The sequence below is a fragment of the Musa acuminata genome, chromosome BXJ3-10, assembly GCF_036884655.1.
Source record: "Musa acuminata AAA Group cultivar baxijiao chromosome BXJ3-10, Cavendish_Baxijiao_AAA, whole genome shotgun sequence".
NCBI classification, from domain to species: Eukaryota; Viridiplantae; Streptophyta; class Magnoliopsida; order Zingiberales; family Musaceae; genus Musa; species Musa acuminata.
In genome coordinates, this window is record NC_088358.1 from 14,916,626 (window position 1) to 14,927,534 (window position 10,909).

Here is a 10,909-nt window from a genome sequence, read left to right on the forward strand (position 1 = left end):
TGGAGTCAAGACTATGATCACGTTGGGAGTTTGAGAGTTCGACGAAAGTCCGGACGGTCGTCGGAGGTTCTGCGGGAACAAATCCGAGAAGTCAAGGAGCTTGCCAAAGAAGCTCGTCGGAACTCGCCAAGTGGATCATCGCAAGTCCAGGAGTTTGCCGGAAGTCCGCTGGAGCATCGTCGAAGGTTCATCGGATGTTCGCCGGAAGTTCGCCGGAAGCTCGCCGGAAGAAGAAGCGATTGACGCACAGGAGCAAGTTGTAGTAAATGTCTTAAGAAATATCGTAGTTAGCATATAGATTAAGTTAGGAATGGGAGGTGATCCCATTAACTTAATCTAGGGTTAATTGGGCCCTTAATAGACCCAAATTGGGCCGAATGGATCAACCCATTCGGACTAGAATTCCTGCCAGGCGGTGGCACCGCCCAAGAGATGGTCTCCCAAGAAAGCTAGGCGGTGGCACCACTTGGGCTCAGTCTCCGAGCGAGATTGGGCGGTGCAACCGCCCTTGACAGGCGGTGGAACTGCTTGAGCTCTGTCTTCGAGCTCTGCCAAGCGGTGCAACCGCCCCTGACAGGCGGTGGCACTGCCCAGAGGCTCAGTCTCCGAGCTGCCAAGTGGTTGTACCGCCCCAGTCAGGAGGTAGTATCACCAGGACACCGGAAATCTGGGAAACAAAATTTTTGAGCTCCAAATTCAAACTAGTTTGGGGCCTATATATACCCCACCCTTTCCTGCATGAAAGAGCACCGAAAGCTTGATCTTACTCTGTGATTTTAGAGCTCAAAAGTGTTGTAAAGTCTAGAAGTTCTCCTCCCTCTTTTCTTCTAAGTTTTGATCTTTCAAAAGAGGAGAGAAAAGTTTGTAAGGGTTGTCTCCTAAGCCCGTCAAAAGGAGTGAAACTGTAAAAGGGTGGTTGGCCTTTGCCTATTGAAGGAAGGTCTCTAGTGGAAGTCGGTGACCTCGTCGAAGGAGGAAGCCAAAAGTGGATGTAGATCAAGATTGACTGAACCACTCTAAAATTGCGGTGCTCTCTGGTTTGCATTTCTTCTTGCTGCAAATCTTCATATGTGCTTTACTTTGTTATTACTTTTGCTGCACTCCTCAACGAACTCGCTTTTAAGTTAAGTTTCCAAAATGGTTTTACGTCAGAAACGATTTCATCGTACAAATGCAATTTTAATCGTCGAAAGTTTTTTGCTGCACTAATTCACCTCCCCCCCCCCAATACACTTATCATGTGAAAAATATTTTTTTACGAAATGGATTTGATAAAATGATTCATACTTGTAAATTCCTTCTTGAAATATGGATGTTAGTGTTTTTACTTGCAAGGATTTGTTTCACATACATATCTTGATCCTTGTAAAAATAAAGTATGATTTAATCTCTCATCGATTTTAACTTCATAGCTGGTATCACAAATAGCCTTCCTCCTTCATGCAAAAAAATAATAACAAATAAAAAGGAAGAAATATTTAAAGCTATCTCCATGTCATGTTTTCCTTGAGATATTTGTATAATTGGTATCCTATCACTCACTGTTGGAAAATGACATGAACCTAGTTATGGCATGAATAATTATCACACTTATGCTTAAAATTTGCTTATATCATTCTTATTTTTGTTGATGACAAAGGGAGAGAGAGATATGAATTGATGCTATGATTATGCCATGTTTGCATCATCGAAAATATATGAATTGATAATAACTATGATTGCCATATTTGCATTATGCCATGTTTGCATCATGTTAAGATATCAAGAACTTGCATCGTAATTTTACGTGTTGATATCTTACCATATGATGAAATGCTATGATTGCTAAAATACTTGAAATACGTGCATCATGTTAAGATATCAAAATCTTACTTCGAAATTTTGCATGTTGATATCTTACCATATGATGAATTGCTACCATTACCATCATTCACATTTGAAATTTGAAAATGGACGTCAAGCCTTGACATCATTTTCAGAGAGATACATCATGATAGGAATCATGATGGGAGTATTGATAAGGTTAAATAATTTTAACTCATCAGTATGTCTCTTGAATTCAAAGGCTTTAAATTCAAGAATGACTTATCTCAAGTATGCCATATAGATAGGGGGAGTTAAGGTTAACTCCGTTATCAATTTATTGCCATCATAAAAAAGGGGGAGATTATTGAATCTCGGATTTTGATGATGAAGTCAATTGTCATTTGTTATCTAATCCATATGTTGAGATAAGTGTGCAGGATTAACTACGGTGGAAGAAAGACATGCAATAGGAGTTGCGCCGGAGTCAAGACTATGATCACGTTAGGAGTTCAAGAGTTCGACGAAAGTCCGGACGGTCGTCGGAGGTTCTACGGGAACAAATCCGAGAAGTCAAGGAGCTTGCCAAAGAAGCTTGTTGAAACTCGCCAAGTGGATCATCGCAAGTCTAGGAGTTTGCCGGAAGTCCGCCGGAGCATCGCCGAAGGTTCGTCGGATGTTCGCCAAAAGTTCGCCGGAAGCTCGTTGGAAGAAGCGATTGATACACCGGAGCAAGTTATAGTAAATGTCTTAAGAAATATCATAGTTAGCATGTATATTAAGTTAGGAATGGGAGGTGATTCCATTAACTTAATCTGGGGGCAATTGGGCCCTTGATAGACCTAAATTGGACCGAATGGATCAACCCATTCAGACCAGAATTCCTGCCAGGCGGTGGCACCGCTAGGGTCGGCGGTGGCACCGCCTAGGAGATGGTCTCCCAGGAAGTTGTAAAAGGTTGTAAGAGGGGTATTTGTCCTTCCCCTTTAAAGTGATTTGCTAGTGGAAGTTAGGAGCCTCTTCGAAGAAGGCTTCGCAAGTGGATGTAGGTCATTTTGATCGAACCACTTTAAATTGGCGTGTTTCTGGAATGTGTGAGTTCTTACTTTCCTAAAATTGTTATTTACACTACTACAAGCTTTCGGTTTTCATCTACTCAAGTTACTATTGAAACGAAATCTCTGTATTTTACAGAATCATTTTTAAACTTACAAGTTTTAATCCGCTGCACTAATTCACCACCCCCCTCCCCCCCTCTTAGTGCCGCTCCAATCCTAACAATTGGTATCAGAGCCACGGTTTTCTATTTTGGTTTAACACCCAATTAGAAATAGCTCTTTTCGGCATTCAAGAGGGTTACTCTCTCATTCGTCCTCCCTTTTTCAATGGGATGGACTACTCTTATTGGAAAACTCGAATGAGAGTTTTCTTAATTTCTTTGGATTTGAATTTATAGCACATAGTCGAAAATGGATTTGAAATGTCTTCTCTTCCAATGAACCATTGGAATGATTTGGAGAAGAAGATGTTTTCTCTAAATACAAAGGCTATGAATGTCTTATATTGTGCACTTGACAAAAATGAATTTAATCATGTTTCGATGTATGACTCGACTTTTGATATTTGGAGAACTCTAAAGGTTACTCATGAAGGCACTAGCCGAGTGAAATAGTCCAAAATCAATATTCTTGTATATTCTTACGAACTTTTCCGGATGAAACCAAGTGAGTCCATCGGAGACATGTACACCCGTTTCACGGATGTCATCAATGGACTCAAAACTCTTGGGAAAAGTTTTTCTAACTTTGAACTAGTCACTAAAATCTTAAAATTCTTTCCAAAAAGTTGGGATCCAAAAGTTACGGTCATTCAAGAGGCCAAAGACCTTAAAACATTCCCTCTCGAAGAACTTATTGGGTCTCTAATGACCTATGAAATAAATAATGTGACAAAAAGGGAACTCGAGAATAACCTTCCAAAGGACAGGAAGGATTTGGGACATAGAACACATGAAGACCACTTGAGCATAGGCTCAAGTGATGGTGAACTTGAACTTGCAAAGAAATTTAAGAAATTAATAAAACAAAAATTAAAGAACAAAAAGAATGGAACTACTTGCTTTGAATGCAAGAAGAAGAAAATAAATTGGGATGAAACGAGCTCCTCCGAAGATGAGGAGAAAATCAAGAAAGGCGAGGTGGCAAACTACGCCTTAACAGTTTTCAACGATGAGGTAATCAAAAACCCCTTAATTTATTTTGAAATTACTTGATGTTTTCCATGATGCACTTTCTTTTTTTTGAATAATTTTTTTTTAAAATTACATGTTTTATGTTAATGGAATAAAATGTTAGTTTTAAATCTAATGATCATATGTATGTTTTTCTTGAGAAGATAAAATGTGTATCTTGATGATTTTCGATTTTGAATGAAACCATGCTTGATGTCTTAATAAAAATATTAGGAAGTTTAATATCATGCTTAATGATGGTGATGGCTTTTGTATGGAAAACTAAGCGTGAAAAGATAGATTCACCTAAAAAGAAAAATGCATAACTATAACAAATAACAAAATTATTTTGGTTAAAAATACCTTATGCTCAATGAAACCTTGATTGATGAATATGCTTTATGATGATGCATAATGATGAAATTGTGTAATAAAAATATTAAACATTTTGAAATCATATTTTAGTGTCATGCATATTAATCATGCTTAATAAATTTCGAAATTATGCATGATGAATCTTGTGATTTATGGATTATTGATTTTTACCATAATGAAAGTGCCTTATTGATCTTTGTTATAATAAATCTTACACCTTCGGTTTTAAACATGATACATGTTTTTATTTGGCATAAATGAAACAAAATCATATGTTTTGAAACAACCGAAAAGAGGAAAACATTCTTGAAAATTATTTTACTCAATCTTATTGATTTTGATGAATCCATTTGTATCATCTTTGTGAATCTCTTTGATTTTGATAATGATTTTGATGATTTAAATTTAAATATTTTTTTCTCGAAATCATGATCTTGATCTCTTGAAATTTATAACATGAAATCCTTTATGAATCAAGATTTCTTACTCTTTATTCTCTTACATTTTGAGAAAATTTTCAAAATGAATCATAAGTGTTCTTATGCATGAATTGAAATCTTTTTCTCCTACATTTCCTTTTGTGATTTACTAAAGAAATTCTTGACTTAAAATTTTATTTAAAAATCTCTTATTATTTGATCTCCTAAGATTTTCCTTTGATTATTTATGATGAGGCTTTTCAAAAAGAAATCATGCCTTTTGGCATTCACATATTTTAATATTTTATGGTATGATTTTTATGTAATTCCTTGTATTCATGAAATGTTTATCTCATCACCCAATTATTTTCTCCTTGATATTCCTTATGTGATGATATGAATACATGAAATATTCATTAATTTGTTTTGATGAAAAGTTATGATCATGAATGGTAGGATGAAATTTGACAAATTAATACCATCATGATTTGAAACATTTATGATTTGAAATTATGCATAAAATTACTTTTTATTGTAATGATATATGCATATAATGTGTATCATGAATACTTTATTATCATACATGAAAATAGGGATAAATATTTTGAAAATAAATGTTTGAATCATGTTCGATGATTTTACATTTTTTGCATGATGAGTTATAGTGATGATTGAAACAATGATTAAAATAATATGAATGATAAAACATGAGATTGTCTATAGTGCAAATTTATTGATCTCATGACTGAAACACTCTTGATATTATTTTGATGCATACAAATGAAAAGTTTTGATCATGCATGGTAGGATGTAATTTGATAAGTTATACCATCATGATATGAAACATTTATGATTTGCAATGATGCATGCAATACTTATGCTTTTTAATTATGATGTGATGTATTGCATATGATGTAAATCATGATTTAAAATACTATGAGTTTTTGCTAAAATGATGTATTATAAATGTTGATTTAATGTTTTGTATAATGAATGCTCTAAATGATGAATGTTTGGTATCATGATCAAAATATTGATAAATAGTTAAAAATTTTAGTAGCATGTATGATATCCTCATAATGTTGATCGGTTTATTCAATATCTTGCTTGAATGAAATATAAGGTTTTTGAAAATATGTATATTCTAATTTGAAAATATAATGATAAACAAATAAGATTGATACTTACCTTTGTCATAATTGATGTAAAGGGTCTTCCCTTCTTTTTGACAATGACAAAGGGGGAGATAGCTAGCTTACACAAGTCAAGAAGATGCAAAAACTTGATTGCTAACTTGTCTATCTTAAGTAGCAAAGATTGCTAATTATTTCAAGAAGCAAAAGTTGTCTTCTTGAACATCACTATCTTGCCTATCTCAAGAAGCAAAACATGCTAACGTGCATATCTAGCAAACTTGTATATTTCAAGAAGCAAGAGTTGCTTTTTGAACATCTTAAAACTGCTATCTTGCATGTTCTAAAATATTGTAAAATGTTGTGAAGAAGGACATGCTATCTTACTATTTTACATATCTAAAACTTGATAGCTTGCATATTCTAATGTGATAAAGCAATTGCTAAATTTTTGCTAGCTTGCATGATGTAGCATTTGCTAAATTTTCAAACTTACTAATTGCATGATGATAAAATTTGATATTATATTTTTTCATGCAATAAGTTGAATTCATATCTCAAACACATAGAAAGTGACATTTCTCTTTTTTGTTAATGACAAAGGGGGAGAAGTATGATCATGTGAAGCATGATGACGTGTTGCAAATATTCACGTTGAATATTTGCAATGACTTAAATTCGACCTGAATTCAAGGTTCTATCAATATGACATATTGATAGGGGGAGTTTGTTTAAACTCTGGGAGTTAAGGTTAACTTCGTCATCAAGTGATTATCATCATCAAAATGGGGGAGATTGTTGAATCTCGTATTTTGATGATGAAACCACTTGATATGTGTTTATGATTTAATCTACGTTTTGAGTGACGCATGATGCTTCGATCAGGATGAGACAATTAAAGCAGGAAAATCATGTTGTGCCGGAGGAACATGTCAGAAGATTGGATGTCGATCCAGTGGATCGGTCGACGTATCGACAGAAGACTTCGGGTCGTGGATTCAGGCATTGGGCCAAGAAGAGTGGGTATTGCGCCAAGGATATCGGAGTTGCAGAGTCAACTGGCCGATTGGGCAATAGGCCGCAAGAGAGCACGATGCGCCGAAGAATCGGATAAAGCGTCATAGGACCAATGACATGCCGGACAACTTAATTATTGCTTTGTATTAATTGTCTCTATCGAAGTTTTAAGTATGCAAGATTAACTACGAAAGCTTGAAGACATAAAGCAAGTCTACCGGAGTCAAGTTCGATGGGTGTTCGAGAGTCCATCGAGAGTCCAAAGATTCATCGGAAGTGCTGCCGGAACCAACCGAGAAGAAATCGGGGACTTGTCGAAGTTTTCGGAAGTCTGCTGAAGAGATCGTCGGAGATTCGCGGAGATCACCAAGAAGGTTCGGCTACTTGCCAAAGACTCGTTGAACTCACCACAAGACCGGGAGCCTGTTGGGAGTCCACCGGAAGAAATCCGAGGATGTATCGAAAGTCCGTCGGAAGATCACCGAAAAGCTCGCCAGAAGGAAACTCGACGTTGTCGATTAAAAACTTGCTTAGAACTATATTTTTAATTGCATAATTTACATATAATTAGGATTAGGATTAAGGATTAATCCTATAATCCGGTTAGGGGCCAATTGGGTCCGATTTCGGACTGGTTTGGAGCAAGTTTGGAGCCCAACCAGTGAGCTGAAATAGTGTAGGCGATGGTACCATCGGACTGTGCGGTGGCACCGCCCAGCACCCAAGAGTTCGAGCGGTGGCACCGCCCAGAACCCGAGAGTTCCGACGGTGGCACTGTCAGAACACTATCAATGTGGAAATTGACAAGCGGTAGCACCGCCACCGACAGGCGGTTGCACCGCCAGCCTCAAAAACCCAAGAGAATTCAAAAGTTGGAGCCAAAATTTGAATCCTCTTAGGGCCTATAAATACCCCTCAATTCTCAATAGAGAACATAACCTTTTGAGGAGTAAGAAATTGAGATAAAGCCTTAGCAAAGTCTTTAGCAAGTCTTGTTTTTCAATTGCTTGAGTGTTCACCTTCTTCTTTCTCGTTGAAAACTTGTAAGAGTGTGAACCACTTGTAAAAGATTGTAAGAGAGGTACTTGTAAGAATGGCAGGCGATTATCTCACTTAGAACCATAGTGTCGAGGTGACTTGGTGCGCCACGTTAGCTTCGAAATGTCATGTCAAGTTCGTCGTAGCAACTGACGTATCCGTGGGGTGAATACTAAAATATACTGCATCAATAATTATAGATCGATTGATCTACTATAAATATTGGCTATGTTTGTAACCTTTTAAGACAAAACAAATAATTAAATAAATTATATGTGAAATATCTATTACAATTATTCTATTTGATATGATCCATTATCAATTCTTGAGAGTCCTTTCCGACCATCCATGTGAACTCCTTGCACCCGGTAAACCTTCGTGCTAACAATAGATGGAAATTGTATGGGTGGTAGATACGCATCTGGATTACCTCTTCTGGCCTTGTGTTATTAATGAATCGTCTCCCAACGCAGTCTTCCCTCGTGATGAAGCACGAGACATAAAAGGACTTCAAACGCACAAACGACGAGGACGACGACAGCTGGTATTTTAGGATGAACGATACCACGTAGCAGCTGCTGTCGCAACCAAGATAGGAGCCTCCCAACATTACAGGTGTTCGAAATGAACGGAGGGGGAACCGGCTTTCCCTTCCATGAAATGACCAGACTACCCTTCTCTCCGGCCATAGTCCAGGAGGTCCGAAATGGTCGCTTCGATGGCCGAGCATGCGTGACGCGGCCGGGAAGAAGGGAGTCCTGCCGGGTGTCCCCTCGGCGGAGCCACTTGGCGGCGACCGGAGCGAACCAAATAACAACAGATCTCTGATTTGGCTGCGAGATCACCGTGCCGTCCAGGGGAACCGACGGCGAGGATCCGGGAGATCGGGAGACCTCGCAAGCGAGCCAGCAGGACCTCCAATGAACGACGGCCACGCTTCTGCCCTCACACGTGAGAGGAAGCGAAAAGCTTATATACGGCCTCGGGGAGGCGCAAGCTTCTACGACTACTCCCCAGGCGTCGCCCAAGGGATCACACAACCCTCACTTTCTCAGATTATACACAGATCCGTTTCTCTGGTGAGTGGATGTGCGGCCTACTGGTTCAGTGATGCGAACACCGGTAGGGGCCCTGTGGTAATCGAAGATGGAAACCAACCATGTGGCCATCGCCACTGGTTCGGATACGGAACGCCCATGCCTTTCTACTTTCTTCGCCTCCGTCCTCTCTGCTGTGCCTTTTGGCTGAGCCCTGACGGAATTGTGTGCGTGAGTCGCAGGTGAGGACAGAGCGGTAGCAGGAGCAATGCGCGCGCGCGGAGGCATGACGGCGACTGTGGTGCCCCTCCGCCGCTCGCCCACCGAGAAGCCTCCCTTCACCCTCGGTCAGATCAAAAAGGCCATTCCACCTCACTGCTTCGACCGCTCCGTCATCCGCTCCTTCTCCTACGTCTTCCGGGACCTGCTCTTTGCCGTTCTCTTCCTCTACGTCGCCGTCGCCCTCATCCCCAAGCTCTCGCTCGGACTCGCCCTCGCCGCCTGGCCACTCTACTGGGTCCTCCAGGGATGCGTCCTCACCGGCGTATGGGTCATCGCCCACGAGTGCGGCCATCACGCCTTCTCCGACTACTCCCTCCTCGATGACGTTGTCGGCCTCGTCTTTCATTCCGCCCTCCTCGTCCCCTACTTCTCCTGGAAGTACAGCCACCGCCGGCACCACTCCAACACCGGCTCCATCGAGCGCGACGAGGTCTTCGTCCCCAAGCCCAAGGCCTCTCTTTCATGGTATTCCAAGTACCTCAACAACCCGCTCGGCCGCATCGTCACCCTGGCCGTCACCCTCACCCTCGGCTGGCCATTGTACCTCGCCTTCAACGTCTCCGGCCGCCCCTACCCCCGCTTCGCCTGCCACTTCGACCCGTACGGGCCGATATACACGGACCGCGAGCGGGCCCAAATCTTCATCTCCGACGCCGGCCTCATGGCGACCTCGTATGCCCTCTACCGCTTCGCGGCCAGCTACGGCTTCTGGTGGCTGGCGAGGGTGTACGGCGTGCCGCTGCTGATCGTGAACGGGTGGCTGGTCCTCATCACCTACCTGCAGCACACGCACCCGGCGTTGCCCCACTACGACTCGAGCGAGTGGGACTGGCTGCGGGGGGCGCTGGCGACGGTGGACAGGGACTACGGGGTGCTCAACAAGGTGTTCCACAACATCACGGACACCCACGTCGCGCACCACCTCTTCTCGACGATGCCGCACTACCACGCCACGGAGGTGACCAGGGTGATCAAGCCGCTGCTGGGCGAGTACTACCAGTTCGACGGGACTCCGCTGCTGAAGGCGATGTGGAGGGAGGCGCGGGAATGCATCTACGTGGAGCCGGACGAGGGGAGAAAGCAGGAGGGTGTCTTCTGGTACCGGAAGGAGTTCTGAATCGATCCGTAAACCAAAAGAGAAGATTTGGCGACGGAGGGAAAGGAGGACGCGCGGCGGCGGCGCTGTCGTTGCTACGTCCTCTTTGTGTTAGTGCCTCGTCTTCGTAGAATCGGATAGGAAGTCGAAGAACAGAGAAGAGACTGATAGGGTTGTTTTTACTCGTTGGTCTCCGATAATGCTCTTTCTTTCTTTCTTCCTTTCTTTACCATGGCATTTGGGATTTGCAGCGATTCTTCGCGACCTAATGTTTGGTATCAACCATAAGCCACATCGATCGATCTCAATTAGACCCACATGGCTTTTCTCTCACTCTTATTTATAATATAGAATACCTAACCGTTTGATATTAAGAAAATATTCTTGTAATTTATGATGACACGACAGGTTAGATCGACTTTTTTGTTTTTTTTGTCTTTTGACATGTTAGCATATTCTGGTAATCATCGAAGTTAGAG

At 41.2% G+C, this 10,909-nt stretch overlaps 1 protein-coding gene across 2 annotated transcripts; it reads left to right on the forward strand.

Moving 5' to 3' along the window:
- The first annotated feature begins 8,544 nt into the window (after positions 1–8,544).
- Positions 8,545–10,682, forward strand: LOC103999878 (delta(12)-acyl-lipid-desaturase-like). Of its 2 annotated transcripts, none has more exons than XM_018819065.2 (2): positions 8,545–9,192; positions 9,295–10,682. In XM_018819065.2, exons 1-2 carry the CDS (start codon positions 9,162–9,164, stop codon positions 10,449–10,451), a joined length of 1,188 nt encoding a protein of 395 aa, XP_018674610.2. In that variant the 5' UTR covers positions 8,545–9,161; the 3' UTR covers positions 10,452–10,682. The 2 variants fall into 2 exon arrangements, with proteins under 2 accessions (XP_018674610.2, XP_009420049.2); XM_009421774.3 differs by having other exon boundaries at positions 8,548–9,094.
- The last annotated feature ends 227 nt before the right edge of the window (positions 10,683–10,909 follow it).